Source organism: Fundulus heteroclitus, chromosome 5 (genome assembly GCF_011125445.2).
Source record: "Fundulus heteroclitus isolate FHET01 chromosome 5, MU-UCD_Fhet_4.1, whole genome shotgun sequence".
In the NCBI taxonomy this organism is placed as follows: domain Eukaryota; kingdom Metazoa; phylum Chordata; class Actinopteri; order Cyprinodontiformes; family Fundulidae; genus Fundulus; species Fundulus heteroclitus.
This window is the reverse complement of record NC_046365.1, coordinates 5,485,157-5,503,488: the sequence shown is the minus strand read 5'-3', so window position 1 is coordinate 5,503,488 and position 18,332 is coordinate 5,485,157. Positions and strand designations below refer to the sequence as shown.

The 18,332-nt window shown below is 42.3% G+C and overlaps 4 protein-coding genes and 1 long non-coding RNA gene across 5 annotated transcripts; 2 read left to right on the top strand and 3 right to left on the bottom strand.

The window, feature by feature from the left end:
* Positions 1 to 3,790: 3,790 nt before the first annotated feature.
* Positions 3,791 to 4,284, bottom strand: LOC118563095 (histone H2A). Its single transcript, XM_036136777.1, has one exon. It carries the CDS (start codon positions 4,247 to 4,249, stop codon positions 3,863 to 3,865), a length of 387 nt encoding a protein of 128 aa, XP_035992670.1. The 5' UTR covers positions 4,250 to 4,284; the 3' UTR covers positions 3,791 to 3,862.
* Positions 4,285 to 4,324: 40 nt separating this feature from the next.
* LOC118563094 (histone H3) lies at positions 4,325 to 5,091 on the top strand. Its single transcript, XM_036136776.1, has one exon. The coding sequence runs from the start codon at positions 4,600 to 4,602 to the stop codon at positions 5,008 to 5,010; it is 411 nt and encodes a 136-aa protein (XP_035992669.1). The 5' UTR covers positions 4,325 to 4,599; the 3' UTR covers positions 5,011 to 5,091.
* A 4,373-nt stretch (positions 5,092 to 9,464) lies between these two features.
* Positions 9,465 to 9,906, bottom strand: LOC118563029 (histone H2B 1/2-like). The gene has a single exon (XM_036136608.1). It carries the CDS (start codon positions 9,848 to 9,850, stop codon positions 9,476 to 9,478), a length of 375 nt encoding a protein of 124 aa, XP_035992501.1. The 5' UTR covers positions 9,851 to 9,906; the 3' UTR covers positions 9,465 to 9,475.
* Positions 9,907 to 10,787: 881 nt separating this feature from the next.
* On the bottom strand, positions 10,788 to 11,282 carry LOC118563093 (histone H4). The gene has a single exon (XM_036136769.1). It carries the CDS (start codon positions 11,211 to 11,213, stop codon positions 10,902 to 10,904), a length of 312 nt encoding a protein of 103 aa, XP_035992662.1. The 5' UTR covers positions 11,214 to 11,282; the 3' UTR covers positions 10,788 to 10,901.
* A 1,152-nt stretch (positions 11,283 to 12,434) lies between these two features.
* On the top strand, positions 12,435 to 15,488 carry LOC105918402. Its single transcript, XR_004930973.1, has 5 exons — positions 12,435 to 12,633; positions 12,831 to 12,944; positions 13,034 to 13,162; positions 14,544 to 14,617; positions 15,049 to 15,488. It is a non-coding gene; the product is annotated as an uncharacterized LOC105918402 (long non-coding RNA).
* The last annotated feature ends 2,844 nt before the right edge of the window (positions 15,489 to 18,332 follow it).

Below are 18,332 nucleotides of genomic sequence, written 5' to 3'. Positions count from 1 at the left end.
AAGTTGTGGAAACTTTTAAAACGGGTTTAGCTTCTAAAACAACGTCCAAAGCCTTGAAGATATCTCTGGGCGCTGTTCAATTTAACATATGAAAATGGAAAGAGATTTCTCTGGTGTTCTGATGACTTTTTCATCAACTAAAAAAAAATGTGATGAAAAAAAGAATAGATAATTTGTTCAACAAAGTGCCTCCCTGGCCTTGTGTTATAACAGAAATATAATAAGAAGTGTTAAAAGTCATGTAACACTTACAGTATTGCACATAAAGGACATGAAAGCATCTGATGTACTAAAACATGTAATGTAACATTTAATGGCTTCAGCCGGGGCAAAGAAGCTGCGTTTCAGTCTGTTGGTCTCTGCTTTAATGCTTCAGGTTCTCTTCCTGATGGCAGCAGATGGAACAGCTCATGATTTGGGTTTTAATGATCATTGGCAATGTTTGTAGCTTTCCTGAGGGAAAGCAATGCAGTTCTTTTAGAGAGGACATAGATCAGCCATAGATCCCAGGAACTCTTTATGATTCTATGTGCTGCTGCTCAAGCACACACAGAGGCAACACACATGGTGTTCTCAACAGAACAGTGGCAGAAGGACATTTCTGAGGGATTTTACCTTTATTACAATTTCTCAGAAAACAAACGTTGTTTATTGGGGCTTTTTTAGCAGCTCTGTTGCGTCCACACCCTGGGTCTGGTCCTCTGAGATGTGGGTTAGAAGCCAGACGCTCTGTCAACGGTCACTTTAGATGTATAACTTCTTCTCCCTGAAGTCCACCATGAGTTCTTTGGTCTTGATTGTGATCAGGATCAGGTTGTTTGTTCATGAAACAGAACCAGAGTCCTCCATGCCAGACATGAGCATAGTTCAGTGAATTTCCTCCACACCACACTGGCTCACTGATGCCATTATGGATCTTGGTGCATCAATGTAGGAACAGGAAGGCGTCATCCTCAAACCTTTCCCACAAAGTCAGAAGCACAAAATTGCACCACATGTGTTGGTGTGGCGACATATTAGCTGTTCCTTTCCCTGGAACCAAGGGCTCAAGGCAAGGCAAGGCAAGGCAAGGCAAATTTATTTATATAGCACATTTCAGTACAGAGACAATGCAAAGTGCTTTACATGATTAAAATATAGGAAAATAAAACAGAATAAAAGCAAGTAGGAATAAAATGTATAAACAAAATAGAACATGGGAAAATAAAAATTAAAAGCAAACAAGTAAAAACAGTTGGAATACAAAGTAAACTAATTATATTTCAGTCATACATTTCAATTAGAACAGTCGAAGGCAATCCTAAACAGATCCTTCCAGACTTTTCTGGAAGTTTGTTCCAGATAAGTGGAGCATAGGAACTAAATGCTGCTTCTCCTTGTTTAGTTCTGGTTCTGGGAATGCAGAGTAGGCTGGAGCCAGAAAACCTGAGTGGTCTGGATGGTTGATACACTGATAACAAGTCTGTGATGTATTTAGGTGCTAAGCCATTCAGGGATTTATAGACTAACAGAAGGATTTTAAAGTATATTCTCTGAGATACAGGGAGCCAGTGTAAGGACTTTAGAACTGGGGTGATGTGCTCTACTTTCTTAGTCTTAGTGAGGACGCGGGCAGCAAGGTTCTGGATCAGCTGCAGCTGTCTGATCCACTTTTTAGGCAGACTTGTGAAAACACCGTTACAGTAATCAATTCTACTAAAAATAAACGCATGGATTAGTTTTTCCAGATCCTGCTGAGACATCAGTCCTTTAATCCTGGAAATGTTCTTCAGGTGATAGAAAGCCGACCTTTTAATTGTCTTTAGATGCTTTTGGAGGTTCAGGTCTGAGTCCATCACTACTCCCAGGTTTCGGGCCTGATCAGTGGTTCCTAGCTGAAGCGACTGAAGCTGTGTGCTAACTTTTGATCTCTCCTCTATTGGTCCAAAGATTATTACTTCAGTTTTGTTTTTAATCAACTGAAGAAAGTTTTGACACATCCATGCATTGATTTCTTCTAGGCATTTACTCAGTACCTGAACTGGTTCATAGTCACCTGGTGACATGGTGATGTAGAGCTGTGTGTCGTCTGCATAGTTATGGTAACTGATGTTGTTATTTTTTATGATCTGAGATAGAGGGACCATGTAGATATTGAATAGAAGGGGACCCAAGATGGACACTTGGGGAACCCCACATGTGATTTTTGTTGTCTTTGATGTAAAGTTATCTACTGATACAAAAGAGTCCCTGTCCTTTAAGTAGGATTTAAACTAGTTGAGACCAACTCCTTTAAATCAACCCCAGACTTCCATCCCCTCTTCAGCAAACCTGACACCATGCAGTCACCCATCTGGCTTTCTCCTGGCAGCTGCCAAACTCACCCCTAGATGGCGCTGCTCAGCCATGGAAACCCGTTTCATGAAGCTCTCTGCATTGTTCTTGAGCTCATCTGAATACAAATAATACCCCAAAATGCTTAGATTGCAAACTTGTACTTCAGCGCTGGTTACTTCTATACATTATATACAAATATTTGCAAAAAATGTTGTGTCCACTCTGTTATAGAATGATCAATTAATGGGTGGACCACTATATGCTAATGTTTGCATTTAATGAGCAGAGCTGGGCTTCAGTGGGCAAATCACACATATTTTGATATATGAGTACAAAAGATTAGTAAGCAAGTAAAAGTTGCTTTGCCTCTCTGCTATTTCACTCTCTCTCCTAAATCATGCAGAGTAGAAACATGATTCTGGCAGCCAAACAGGAGGCCTGTGCAGAAAGGACTGGATGCCAAGGATTATTTCTACTTGCTCTTAGAAAAATAAAATTTTATTGATTGAGCTAAATAAAAAAGATGATCGTCACAAACACTGATGTGGTGAGTTATCTGACTGAATCTGAAGATCAAATAAACAGACTGCATCATTTTTTACTTTTGTCAATTTAACAACATTTGCTACAGAATGTTTAAACTTTTTTAGTCGGGTTTTGGTAGTTATCAACAGTTAATTTTTTTTCAGTGACGATCTTTCAAACTATTGATCTAAAAGCAAAGAAAAGGTTGTTAAAAGCAACCTGACTGCTCATTCTGTACTTTGTCATAAAAAGTCCAGCCTTCCCCCTGCATTAAAACGAGGAATGTTAAGGATCTTGTCAAGTTATGCTTCGGTATCGGTTTCACAAATAAAGAAATATGGTGCTAAATCTTTTCAGCATATCAGCATCAAATCATCCCATGACCCCTTCTTAAGGAATGTTGCTGAAACTTCAAACCTGATAACGATGCTAAGAAAAATGCTCACTATAACATTTATTATACCATAGCAACATTTTAAGAAGACTGAATTAGTAGCTGGTATTGTTTAGAAAGACAAAATTAACTTCAATGTTTCATATAAACTATTCCACCCTACTTTAAGATTTCTTAAAATAATCTTATAAGACGTGAAAATACTTTTTCCTACAAAAATAAACATGACTTCTCTTCTTTGGGACAGCTCACAGTTGTCAGACCACTTTAGAACGATGCCTTCATGCCCACAGAGTAAAGCTGCACTAGAATGTTTTTTAGTTACAATAAAACTATTAAGCACATCTTCATACAGCAAAGCAACATTAAACTAAAGTTACTTCTGCTTAAATCTGGTGCAGACTAGTGATCCACCCCTGGATAACTTGATGGGTCTGGTAATGGTTAACTATATTATTCTTAGACCAGTCCTGCTGGATAATCCAGAATTATTCATAAATATTTCCTAAAAAAAAGGAAACTAGTCAATTCCAGTAGAGTATTTTCAGACATGGGGATCAGAGCTCAGAGAGAGGTGGGTGGCTCTTAAAAGAGCCGTTGTGGGGTCGCTCTGCAGCGGGAGCAGGTCTACTTGGCCTTGGCGGCCTTCTCGGTCTTCTTGGGCAGCAGCACCGCCTGGATGTTGGGCAGCACGCCGCCCTGAGCGATGGTCACTCCGCCCAGCAGCTTGTTGAGCTCCTCGTCGTTGCGCACGGCCAGCTGCAGGTGACGGGGGATGATGCGGGTCTTCTTGTTGTCGCGGGCAGCGTTTCCTGCCAGCTCCAGGATCTCAGCCGTCAGGTACTCCAGCACGGCGGCCAGGTAGACGGGCGCTCCGGCACCGACGCGCTCCCCGTAGTTACCTTTACGCAGCAGCCTGTGGACACGGCCCACCGGGAACTGGAGGCCGGCTCTGGATGAGCGGGTCTTGGCCTTAGCTCTGGCTTTTCCTCCGGTCTTTCCGCGTCCACTCATCTTCTCTGGTGCTTTCTAGCGTTTAGTCTAGAAAATGAGCCGCCAGGAGCGCAAAGCTGGTTTATATGTCCACGGAGAGCGGCGCGCTGCTGCCGCCGACCAACCAGAGCAGCTTCCAGCAGAGCGGGACAGAGAGGCGCACTTTTTGAACGCGCCTTCCTCCAATGAGCAGCGCACCTTCAGCCGGGAGCCGACTCCTCTGGGCGGCGCTGAGCTCCAGGAGGAGCCGCTGACCAACCAGGACCCGGAGCTCTGCGCCAGCGTCACCGCTTGACGCCCAGAGCCGCAGTTTAAGAGGAGCGGAGCCTCGTGTGGCTGTGACATTTTCTCCTGATCAGAGAAGCAGCGCCATGGCCAGAACCAAGCAGACCGCCCGTAAATCCACCGGAGGCAAAGCCCCCAGGAAGCAGCTGGCCACCAAGGCGGCCAGGAAGAGCGCCCCGGCCACCGGCGGCGTGAAGAAGCCTCACCGCTACAGGCCCGGTACCGTGGCTCTCAGAGAGATCCGCCGCTACCAGAAGTCCACGGAGCTGCTGATCCGCAAGCTGCCCTTCCAGCGGCTGGTCCGGGAGATCGCTCAGGACTTCAAGACCGACCTGCGCTTCCAGAGCTCTGCCGTCATGGCTCTGCAGGAGGCCAGCGAGGCTTACCTGGTGGGTCTGTTCGAGGACACCAACCTGTGCGCCATCCACGCCAAGAGGGTCACCATCATGCCCAAAGACATCCAGCTGGCCCGCCGCATCCGCGGAGAGAGAGCTTAGACTGCTGCTCCTCCAGCCCACACACAACAACAACAACAACAAAGGCTCTTTTAAGAGCCAACAAAGCCTCCACTACAGAGCAAAGGCCTCAGTGTTTTAACATAGGCAGTGGTTGCAATAGCTCCCGGTTTTATTAGTTTCAGCAATTACTGCTTTATCCATGCATAAGGACAAGGTTAGAATAAAGTGAACCAGTAGCCTGAGTCACATTAAGGCACATTACATTCACCAAAGCAAGAAAATTGGAGATCATGATCTTGTAATTATTAGAAAGAAAAGATGTCAAATTGCATGCTTCCTCCACAAGTAGTAATCCCTGCGTTATAGCCGGGTGCTTCATTAATGAAGTGGAGAGCAGGAGCAGAACTTCAATGCATATCAGGTCAGACCTGGGTGCAGAGAACTGTTCAGTGGAACAGATGCAGATATTTTTTAAGAAGTAACCATGAAGATGGGTTTTCTGAGAGATGCTACATTCCTGACTCAAGTAATCATAACCAAAGGACTGAACAATGGTGGGGATAAGGGGATTTCTAAGAAAACATTATGCACAATATTGGAGCAATGTCTTTCAAGATTTAAAGGACCTGGACCATTTCTCAGGAGACTTCCTCGATAAAAAAATGTATCCAGAAAAATGAATCCAGTCCTACAAAGTAAAGTTTTGACTATGGAAAATAAATTGGGTCATATTTTTACTAAAGATCAGATGAAGGCCACTGGCATGGAGAACAATAGAGGCATTAGATGGAGCAGAGACGCAAAAAACACTAAATTTTTCAGCGGTCTCATAATATACAAAGACCTAACAAGCAAGATAAAATTATTTCACAGAAACATATGTGGTAAGATGAACGGTGGAAAATTAATTATTAATTATTTTACTCCTGACCTCATCCCAAATATATGGATATGCATGTGTTTGAGGTTCAAAACAATGATTAAAATGTTAATAGACTAGAACTAAGACAGAAATCCTGTTTAGAATGATTTCACTATCATTCACTATTCACTATTTATAAAGCTTGCATCAGCACAAAACGGGGCCTAAAATGTGCGTATGTCACTTTAACACGCCATGGTTGAATTGTAGCCAAACTGCAGGATGATTTCTCTCAGACATTCACTTTCCCTCCACATCAGACTTTAATCATGGTTCAACTTTATAATTAGCATTTAAAACTGCAGTGTTACTCATGCTTACGCTGATGACACAGAACTATACACATGTATATTGTGGCATGCCGTCTGCTAGATCTGGACATGGTTTATGCTGCATGGGTCCAGAGAATGGCCAGAGATGTTGCCACATATCCCAGCTACCTGGCCAATGCACTGTTTGAGCCACTTCCATCAGAAACACTTCAGAAACAATAAATCAAAAACTTAATTGACTCAGAAACAGCTTCTTTCCAAAAGCTGTAGAGCTATGATATCCATCAGGCAGATGAATGTTTTTCTTGACATAACCCTCTCCATTTATTTGGGCTTGGGACCAACACAAGGAGCACAAAGGACTGAATTCCTGTGGCTGGATTATTATGTTTGTTGTTATTTTTTTATTATTTATTTATTTTTATTATAAATATAGAAGGACTAAATAAAAAAAGACAAAGAAAGTGTCAGAGGTTGGTGGGGAATAACCTGGACAGATCTTCAGTCAACCAGACTGGGGATAAACAACCATGCAGGCACAAGGTCACTTCCTGTGATCAATTTACAGAGACCAATGAACCTAAAAGGCACATTTTATGGACTGTGGGAGGAAGTCGGAGAACCCGGAGAGAACCCACGCATGCACAGGGAGAACGTCCAAACTCCATGCAGCCAGATCTGTTGCTGCGAGGCAGCAGTGCTAACAACTGCTGCACCGTGCAGCCCCACTCCACTCACCAGGGTAAAACTAGTTACCCTGGTAGGGAGCCACAACTTTTTCATTTACAAGAAACTTTTGGGCCGAGGAATGCTGGACATTTTGCAATGGTTGACATTTTCAAAAGGGGGTTAAGGTAAGGGATTAAAAGTTAAGGTTGGGGTCTAGAAAGTATTTTAGTCAGGTTGATGGTTTGGTAGGAGGAGCTTTCATGAGGTTCAGCAGTGATCAGTTTTCAGACTGAGATGGAGCCTTTTTAGACATTTTAAAGAACTTGGTGATTTTTCTCCTGAAAGATTTCTTTTTGTGAACAAGACCCCAAGATACTTGAACTCCTCCACTAGGGGCAGGACATCCTCCCCAACCCGGAGAAGGCACTCTACCCTTTTCCGGTTCAAGACCATGGTCTCTGAAATGAGTTTTCTCCGTAGTGTGTCTGGGCTCTCCCTTAGAGATAGGGTGAGGAGCTCAGTCATCCGGGGAGGACTCAGAGTAGAGCTGCTGCTCCTCCACGTCGAGAGGAGCCAGTTGAGGTGGCTCGGGCATCTGGTCAGGATGCCTCCTGGACGCCTCCCTGGTGAGGTGTTCCGGGCACGTCCCACCGGGAGGAGGCCCAGGGGAAGACCCAGGACACGCTGGAGGGACTATGTCTCCCGGCTGGCCTGGGAACGCCTTGGGATTCCTCCTGAGGAGCTGGCCCAAGTGGCTGGGGAGAGGGACGTCTGGGCCTCCCTACTGAAGCTGCTACCCCCGCGACCCGATCCCGGATAAGCGGAAGACAACGGACGGACGAAGATTTCTTTTTGGCTTTGCTTTCTTGTAATTTGTCCATCTCCTTTTGCAGGTTTTTCAGTTTCTCTATCAGGTTCAGTGTTGAAGTTTTTCTCTTCACCTCCGCCTCTGTCAGAAGCTCCTTTGTTGTTGCAACGTTCTCTAGAAGGCAGGACTTCTCTGTTTGCCACTCCTGCCTTTCATCATGCAGAACCTCCAGAACGTCTTTCCTAGCTGCTTCCACATTTCTGACAGCTTTCTGCTGCTCTGTCAGAAGACTGGACTTTTCCTGGGCCCAGAGCCGTCTTTGCTTCTCCTCGTCTTGCTCCGTTTTGACCATGTTCCATGTTGCTGTTTCCATGTTTAGGAAATTTAATTTTGTTCTGCTCCATTTTATTTTATGATTTTTTTTAATGATGACTTTAAGTGACACTACTAAAAAAAAGTAAAGTGGGTGGGCCTAGGCCCATCCATGGCTACGCCCCTGCTACCAATATTAAAGCTAACATTTCACCCAACGCACATCCTTCACCATGATCATTAAAGTAAATGTTATATTCTGTTTATTTGCACTTTATTAAGAAACAGAGCAGAGATCACATAAAGTAAAGTATGTAAAGTAATTGCACCCCTTGGTCCGGCCACCAACCTGTCCGCCTGTTTCTGCTGCTCTTCCTCCCCTAAATACCCCACAGCTGTACCATGAGATAACAACAGAGACATTCATTAGCGGCATAGTAACACCAGAGCATTTAGCTTTGGCAATCAGCAGAGCTGAGGAGCTGCAGTACGCGCCTTGTGTCTCCGGTCTGAGTTGGCGTCAGGCCATAGTGACTTTAGAATAATATTCCCATAACACACACATCCTTCACCATGATTATTCATGTAAATGTTATATTCTTGTTTATTTGCACTTTGACTTGAAAATAAAACATCTTTCAGCAGCCCTGATGTCTAAAACCAGAAAATATGAACTCTACTCTGGTGGATTCTGTTATGCATCGATAAATGTAAGAGTAGTTTACTGCACTTTCCTTTTAACTTTTACTTAAGTAATAATAAAATGTATCGCTACTCTTACATGAGTAAACTTTCTGGCTCCTTTGTCCATCATGAGTAACTTCAGTGAATATAGAACATGCTTGTTTTAATAAAAAAAGGGACCAAAGACACACCTACAGTTTATTTAAAATGAGACTTGTTTGAACACAAGCTTTGTTGTTTTACTGTTATTTTCTATCTGCTGTGATCATTGAGTCACGTGAACATAGTTGTAGTCCGTAACCTGTAGCAATTGTAGTCCTAACACACAAGGGATGGTGTCTTCCTCCAGGGCCAAAGCTGCTCCACTTGGAGGTAATTCCTTCACAGAGCACCAGTGGAACTGGGTGATGGTGCTGTGGAAGTCATGAATGTTTATTTAAAATTAACTAAATGAGCTAGCATTTAACATGCCTGTTTCATCATTTTATCCATTATACCTGTGTGGATTTCAGTCTCGTTGTGCATGTGAGAGGCTGGTCTACAGGGGAAATCTATAAATCAGGATAACTGCTTTTTACACATTTTATATCAGACTTAAATAAAAAAAATACATCTTAAAACAGGATGGTGAATAGTGTTTAATTTTAAAATGTGACAGCTCAACAGATCTTTCAGTTATGACGCCTTCCTTCAAATGAAAGTTAGACTTACCATCACCATGCCATGTCATTCCTGTTGAGGATTTAGACAAAACCTGAAAAAGTTTAAGACAATATTGACAGAAGGAAGGAAGCTCTTGAGCAAACCGGGGGGGGGGGGGGTTTGAGGGCAGGTGGTTTACTTGGAGCTGGTGTACTTGGTGACGGCCTTGGTGCCCTCGGACACGGCGTGCTTGGCCAGCTCACCGGGCAGCAGGAGGCGCACGGCCGTCTGGATCTCCCTGGAGGTGATGGTGGAGCGCTTGTTGTAGTGAGCCAGGCGAGACGCCTCGGAGGCGATGCGCTGGAAGATGTCGTTGACCAAGGAGTTCATGATGCTCATGGCCTTGGAGGAGATGCCCGTGTCGGGGTGCACCTGCTTGAGCACCTTGTAGACGTAGATGGCGTAGCTCTCCTTCCTGGTCTTCCTCTTCTTCTTGCCTCCTTTGGCGGCCGTCTTGGTGACGGCTTTCTTGGAGCCCTTCTTGGGCGCAGACTTGGCCGCTTCAGGCATCTTCTCTCTCTGTGTGTGAAACAAGAGCGAGCAGCGAGCTGCTGGCCAGCGGAGACAGCTGTGATACACGCCGTGTGGAATAAATGTCACTGTGCCGTCCCCTGCCTCTGATTGGCTGAGCCGTCCCCTGCCTCTGATTGGCTGAGCCGTCCCCTGCCTCTGATTGGCTGAGCGGAAAAGGCGGACTTTGGCTTTGAAAATGTCGGCGCGCGCTTTGTTGACCGACGGAGACGTTAGATTGTTGCAGATGAAACTGCAGCGACAGACACAGCAACAAAGTTTGCTTTCACACGTGATTTAGTTGCTCATTTGTCTGAGACACATGTGGTGTCCGCAGTGTCACCCAGTGCTGAATGTGCCAACTAGTCACTACAATGTACTTTGCTCACGTTCTCCATAACTTGGACATAAAAGACTCAACTTTCTCTCACACAATTTAATCTGTCAGAAATGCATTCATTTGCTATTTTAACCATCTTCTACATGTCCCAGTAGTGATTTTCCACCCTGTTACTATGTGTGTAATAGTCTTCAAAAAGGGACTCAAATTCTATAAAAACCATTTACAAGTGACAATTTTACCTTGTAGGGATTAAACTGGAAAAGGAGGTAAACTTCCAGTGTCATTGTCCATTTTCTTGTATTTTAAACATATCCTGTATGAATCAACCCCACCTTGTGTGTGTGTATATATATATATATATATATATATATATATATATACACAAATATAAATATAAAAAAAAAAAAAAACACACGAGAAACTGGAGCAACAATAAATAAAATTTTCTTTGATGCCAACAAAGGCAGGATTTCCTCATGAAACAGGTTAAAGACTTCCTTTTTAAGTAATGCAGAACAAATACATATTTAGACACATGAACACGTATTGGCACAGATGGGATCCTCTAATCACCTGGGTTAAGTTTCAGATTAAGAATAATTTGAGTTTTAGTGGGATTTGTTAATTTTAGGACTGAGCTCTTTGAGGGGAGTATTTGGTCGGCCCTGAAAAGGGCCTTTGGTTTTTATTGTAATTAAACATGTGAGTCTAGCCTCCGAAGCCGTAGAGAGTGCGGCCCTGCCTCTTGAGAGCGTAGACCACATCCATGGCTGTGACGGTCTTCCTCTTAGCGTGCTCGGTGTAGGTGACGGCGTCACGGATGACGTTCTCCAGGAAGACCTTCAACACACCGCGGGTCTCCTCGTAGATGAGGCCCGAGATGCGCTTGACTCCCCCGCGGCGAGCCAGACGGCGGATGGCGGGCTTGGTGATTCCCTGGATGTTATCGCGGAGGACTTTACGGTGACGCTTGGCGCCTCCTTTGCCCAGTCCCTTTCCTCCTTTGCCTCTTCCGCTCATGTTTACGATGAACTAGTTCTACAGAACAATGAACCAGACGCTACGAGTCACCTGCGTTTAACTAAGACCAGAGGACGGCTTTGAAGACAGGGGCGTTCCCAGTCACAGTCTGGGGTGGCGCCACCAACTGATCCATAAAAGGAAACGGAAATTAGGCGTCTGCTTCGCAAATGAGTAAATAGAAAAAAAAAAAAAACATAAGTGTGTCTGACACTTAAAACGAATCGAACAATCATTTTTAAGTTCATAGAGGAACTTGATTAGATGATCAGGGTTTAAGTGGCTCACATGTGAGTTATAAAAGGCTCCTTGTGGGGAATGGAAACCAGGGCAGGTCAGGTGACTGTCAGTCCATGAATATTGTTCTCATTTCGTCCCAACCCACCTCCATTTCCTTTCTATGACCATAAATGGTAAGAGAATAAACATGCAAAAACCCATCTAGGAAACAATGTTGTTGTTTCTTTGTTTTTTAGAAACGTGTTTTATTTAGAACTTTATATTCTTGTAAATGTGTTGTAACAGAGATGTTGCTGTTCTAATCTATGTTACATCAAATACATTTGATTTGATGACAGCAGAAATCTATGTATACAAGCATAGCTTACTTAAACCATCTTCATCATAGTTCTCAATAGTCCTTTTAATGAGGAAAACTACAGCAATATTTCATGTACATTCACTTATTACATTGCCAGATACAGTCCAGATTATTTTAAACCACTCTTTAATTTAGCTGGAAACCATTTCTGACTCCTGCCTCTGCGTTACTAGCCACCCAAAACATGCAACAGTAATTTCTAACGGTGCTTACAATCTGGACACCACAGAGGGGCACCACTTTAAATTTATTGGACATGAAAAAAAACAACAGAACACTGCTTGGGGTGAAACTAACAGCCTCTTGCTGCCCAGGGCAGAAAGCCACATATGTCCATATTAAAAAGGCACCACTGCTTCTGACTATGGCCTCCAGTTATTTACCACAGTGTGGAAAATATTGCTGATGTTCAGGATTATCAATGAAGAACTAACAGGTCTTCGAACATTTACCACCGACTTCCCATTTTGTCACTCTTCCCCTTTTGTGAACCAAGTTCTCTACCTGTTCTGGAAATCACCCCCCCCCTCCCCCCACACACACCTATAAAACTGACATCAGCAAAAATCAGGGCTGAGAGTAAAATCAGAACACAGCAGGAACTGAGGACAGTGGATGTCGGGAACGTCTATACAGAAACGATGTCAGGTGCACTGAACGTGGAGCCCGGCTCTGTTAAACATGTTCACTTTGAACAGGACAGCAGAGAAAGCATGGTGGACATCTACGTGAGTACGGAGAGCCTGAAAGTGTACGACACCCCCTGGGTGGAGGGCGCGTCACCAAATTCTCCAGGACCATCACAGAATCCTGCCATGAGTAAGGACACTCCACGTTCTTTTCCCCCCCATCTTTTCCTTAACTGTTTGGTTGGTTTGTACGTAGCTAGTTGTGCTGTAGCCGGATGGAAATATTAACATGTATTTACCCACTCCTTTTTGATGATTCTAGCCTGGTCGGTGTGTTATAGATATACATTTTAAGGTATTTACAAGACTTACTCCTTGTTTTCTTAGTGTCTTTTGTCGGTGAAACATCCGTGAAGAGGAGTCCTGTCAGATGGGACTGTGTCTTCCTGGGTGTGTTGTGTCTGCTTCTCTTGATTGGAATCGTCTACCTCGCAGTCCAAAGTAATTCCTTTTCTACTTCCCCCTATCAAAGTATCTAACTTTATATGTCCTGTAAGACTAGTGGTTTTGTTTCCCTTTTGTGTCAACAGTGACCCACCACCAACATACCTGGAGAGACAACCAAACGCCAGAGGAAGAAAATGAAGTTTGCAAGAACCTGACTATACAGTTATCTATGATTAACAAAAACATAGAAACCTTGTGCAGCATGCTCCAAAGTAAGGAATCTATTGCCTAAACAAAACAAAACAAAAAAAAATCAGTGAGCACACTATATTTCTTATTGATAGTCCTACATGGATTTCTATGGTGTTCTAATCCAAAGAAAACAAAAATGACATTTTGTTCAATACAAGCTCTTTACAAAGGCTTTAACTTTATATGTGTGGTTCCGCCTTTTCAGCACAGTGATTTGCAGACCCATATTTTTTCCCCTTCCATTTAGGATGTGCAATGAAATAATTGTAATTTCTATCTTCATTTAGTTTTCAACCATAAAAAACTTTTACTTCAATGCTTGCTGTCATTTAACCTCTTCGCCAGTTTGGAGTCGTAGCAGGTCTTTCCTACCTTCTCACTGACATGCTGTTCAAACCTGCTTCCATTTTTTTTTTACCCATGCTGTGGATCTTTGGGTATGTTTATTTCTCTTCCATGGTACGGAGTATTTTTGGTAACTCATGGAGAGAAATAATTGTTAAAACGTTGGTGAGATGGTAACAGCAAAAAAACAAGGCTCATTCTGGCCTGGAATTGTCATGTCTGTGATCCTTGATTAACCCCAAACGTTGTCCTTAAGATTAGAACAAGACTCCTCTTTGTCAGAGAAGAAATTATCCACACTGTAGAGGTATGGAGGAGTCGCTGAGTCTTCAAAAACAGATGCTGGTCGTTTCAGCCATTAGCCATATAGTACATTTGCAATCTTGACCATTTCTTACCAGAACCTTCCAAGCGTAAAATGGTGCTGTGGTTTAAGTACATTGGTTAGAAGTTGTGTTTACAGTAATGAAATGGAAGCAGGAAGGAGCCAACTGGGATTGTGTAGACACAGGGGTGAACTGACCAGAGCATTGAAACAGGAGCACATGGTTTAGAGTGGTGAAAACATAGTGAGGGAGATTTCTCTGAAACCTCCCGTACACAAATTATACCAGCCTAATTCTTTTGAGGGAAAGAGGAACTATAGGAGAGGTGGCCAATGGAAAAACCATCTCTGGCTCAATATAAACATACTACAGTGACAAAAGAAGAAGTCCCAAAAAATGATACTAATCTTAGAATGGTATATTTATTATTATATATAATTATATATGTTATCTGTCGAGGGGATAAGCCAGACAACAGAAAGCATAGAGAAAAACAGGCCTGAGAGTTTAGTTCAGCACAGAAACTTAAGAAGGGAATATTTACAAATGTGTTTTTTTTCTCTATAGAAGCATTATTTTTTTTTCATTCTGTTATTTTGATCAGGTTCTCTTGCTTTTCTTTTTGAGAAAAGAAATTCCCTTAAGCAGCCATTTCATATTTTTACCCTGGGAGCATCAAACTAAAGGTGGTTTTAATCACGTTTCAACTTTTTCTCTTGCCGACACGCAGAACCCATAAACGAAGTCTGTGACGCTAGAAATCAGGAAAGAACACAGGACTGAGCGTCCAACGCAACTTAAACAGTATGTATAATTTGAAGCTTTGGAGAGAATACTGTTTGTGTAGTTAGTAATGCTCTAAAAGAACGGTGGAAGATAAGCTTTTGAACTTCTGTGTGCATGTTCTTTCTCATGTTAAACATCTTGTGGTATTCTCAACATAGTCACTGTTTTGTTTCCCCAATGAAAAAGAAAATAATAACTTCCAAAGCAAGGGATTTATTGAACAGAAATAAGAAGAAACTAATTTGCTAACCTGACTCTCGCCAGATGGGTGAAGTTCCGCCGAGCTCCACACGCGTTGATGCCGTGTGGAGCTCGGCGGAACTACAGCCATCTGGAGAGAGCCAGGTTACTAATTTCCAGTGTTAAGAAACCCTTAAAAATATATATAGATATTTCAAAAACTTCATTTGTGAATTTTGGGGTTTTAAATGTCTTCATCTCTGTTTCAGGTGCCGGAGCATGACACGTTGAATACCATCTAAACAATGACCAGCCACTTTGACGTCTTTAAGGCAGGGTTCCATGTTCACCATAGTACAGAGACCGCTCTTGTCAATGTGTCCAATGACATCTGCATGAATGCAGACTGTGGAAGAACCACAGTACTGGTATTACTGGACCTCAGCACAGCATTCAACACTGTTGACCATGCTATATTACAGGACTGGGTTGGTCTTTCTGGGACAGTACTTGACGGGTTTGAGTCTAACTTGAAGGACAGGGACGTCTTTGTATCAACTGGTAACTAGGGCTGGGCCTTTATCTTATCGTTTTTTCTTTTTTTTTTTTCTCTCGTTATTGTGAAACATTTCTTATTATGATAAGAAGATTTGAATTTATCTTGACAACTATAAATTCCAACTACTGGTGTCTGAAAACCCCCAAAACTACTTAGGATTGTTATTTTTGCTATTTTCTCCACTGTTGGTTTATGGAGAGCATCAATTGATATCAATAAATGCAAAAATATAATTAAAAGCATTTTGATTTGGAAAAAAAAATCTCGCTTCTTCATGTGACCAGTGTCCTGATGAAACATATTTTGAATTTTGTTTTAATATTACATTTTCAAATGTTTTTTAAGGACAGTATTTATGCTTATTCGGCTATAATTGACATGCAATCAGAGCCACATAGTTACCTGAAAAAAGACTACAAGAAGCTGTAAATAGTCTGTCATCATTATCAAAAAATCACCACAATATATCCTGATAAAATTTAAAAGTCCGTATCGCCCACCACGATTGGCAGCTTTAGAATACAGTTGATAAAACTCTCATGTTTCTCCTGCAAAAGCTGAGAAAGGTTACAAACAGCCTGTTTCCATGGCAGTCGACTGCTTAAGTTTCGGTGTTGGATTAGGGCAGGGATGCGCTTAGCTTTGATTCTGCCGGTATATCAGTCAATCAGCTTTATTTCTATAGCACATTTTAAAAACCGCATGGGTGACCAAAATGCTGTACATTAAAACAAGAAAAGGTAAAAAACAAAACAAAAAAATAACAAGTTAAACATACAAAACAAACACACACAACATCAAAAGCTAAAAACCAGGTTCACGGCAAGAGTGAACCACGTTGTAAATGTGGCAGTTCCTCCGCAGAGAAAGATGACAGGCTCCCCGATGCTGCTAATGCAGCGGGCGAAAGCATTGTGATAAACCTGGCCGACTAGTCTACAGTGACGCCCACCCCTGCTGTGAGAGAGTGTCACATTTCATGTTGTTTCCAATTTACAGTCTGATTTATTCCACATGAATGATTGCGCAACAATATAACCTATATCATTAATATAACGTGAAGTTGGCACAAATTACACACCGACAAGAAAATGTTAAAGAATTGACCTGGCTGCAGTCACCCTAGGTTCTTTCCCTGAATAATGTGGTGTTTCTATTGTAGACTTCTGTAGTAATAAAAAGACTCTTGAAACAGAAACTATATTTTATCATATTTAATCTAAAAGTCAAAGGGATGTTTACAGCTTCAGTACTAGGCTCTCATACACAACAATGCGACGGGTAGATTTCCGTACGCCAGAGAGCCCCGTTCATTCCTCACACAGACATTATAGGACCAATTGTGTACTAACAGACCGTCAGTGTGTGAATGGATGAATGACTGACTGACTGACTGTGTAAAGTGCTTTGGGGTTGTCAGACTTGAAGCGCTATACAAGTACAAGCCATTTACCATTGCAAACAGTCCTTGAAGATTTATCGGTTTTCCCTTTGGAAATACAACATTTGATAGAAGATTTGATAAGTGGCCATCCCACCTCCTCTAGAACCTCTGTCCGCTCTGAAGATAGTATAATTTTCCAGGCTAATGTCTTCATCAGAATTTATGGTAGAAAGCCATGTTTCAGATATAATAATGACACTAGGTTTATTATAAGTGAGCCAGGCCCTATTAGATCAGTTTTAGGTAACAGACTACTGATAGTCACAAGAATTCATGTATTCATTTATGTTTTAACAAACATAAAAAGTATTCAAACACATTAAAATTCAGTTTAGTAACTTTAGTTGCATAAGAAACTCACTGACCATTGAGGCATCAAGTGCAGCAACATTTCCACATTTTCTTTACTGTGTGGCAAGTTGGTCTCAGGGAGGTAAAAGTGTTTAAAGGGCTCTAGAGCCAGTCTACAAATGTTCAATTCAATTCAATTCATTTTTATTTATATAGCGCCAAATCATGAAACATGTCATCTCAAGGCACTTTACAAAGTCAAGTTCAATCATATTATACAGATTGGGTCAGATTATACAGATTGGTCAAAAATGTCCTATATAAGGAAACCAGTTGATTGCATCAAAGTCCCGACAAGCAGCATTCACTCCTGGAGAAGCGTAGAGCCACAGGAAGAGTCATCTGCATTGTACATGGCTTTGCTGCAATCCCTCATACTGAGCAAGCATGAAGCGACAGTGGGAAGAAAAACCACCCATTAACGGGAAGGAAAAACCTCCGGCAGAACCGGGCTCAGTATGAACGGTCATCTGCCTCGACCGACTGGGGTTACAGAAGACAGAACAGAGACACAACAAGAGAGACAAAAAAGCACAGAAGCACACATTAATCTAGTAATCTGTTCTACATTAGATGGTAGTAGCGGGTGAGCCGTCTTCTCTGGATGATGTCACAGTTAACAGAACGCCAGACCAGGTGTACCTACTATGAAGAAAAAGAGAGAGAGCAAAAAGTTAAAAGCTGAAATGACGACAGCCATTTCAATGTAATGCAATGCAAAACTGGAGAACAGTAGAAATCAGTAGAGTGAGAAAATTAGACCCTGATGTCCTCCAGCAGCCTAGGCCTATCACAGCACAACTATAGAGATAGCTCAGGGTATGAGCCACTCTAACTATAAGCTTTGTCAAAAAGGAAAGTTTTAACATTAGTCTTAAAAATAGATAGGGTGTCTGCCTCACGGACCAAAACTGGGAGTTGGTTCCACAGGAGAGGAGCCTGATAGCTAAAGGATCTGCCTCCCATTCTACTTTTAGAGACTCTAGGAACCACCAGCAGACCTGCAGTCTGAGAGCGAAGTGCTCTGTTAGGAACATACGGGGTAATCAGAGCTCTGATATATGATGGAGCTTGATTATTAAGGGCTTTATACGTTTGAAGGAGAATTTTAAATTCTATTCTTGATTTAACAGGAAGCCAATGAAGGGAAGCTAAAATTGGAGACATATGATCCCTCTTGTTGATTTTCATCAGAACTC

Bases quoted from the DNA above. Each gene is read 5' to 3' on its own strand.
- LOC118563095 (XM_036136777.1), bottom strand. From the start codon at position 4,249: ATGAGTGGACGCGGAAAGACCGGAGGAAAAGCCAGAGCTAAGGCCAAG.
- LOC118563094 (XM_036136776.1), top strand. From the start codon at position 4,600: ATGGCCAGAACCAAGCAGACCGCCCGTAAATCCACCGGAGGCAAAGCC.
- LOC118563029 (XM_036136608.1), bottom strand. From the start codon at position 9,850: ATGCCTGAAGCGGCCAAGTCTGCGCCCAAGAAGGGCTCCAAGAAAGCC.
- LOC118563093 (XM_036136769.1), bottom strand. From the start codon at position 11,213: ATGAGCGGAAGAGGCAAAGGAGGAAAGGGACTGGGCAAAGGAGGCGCC.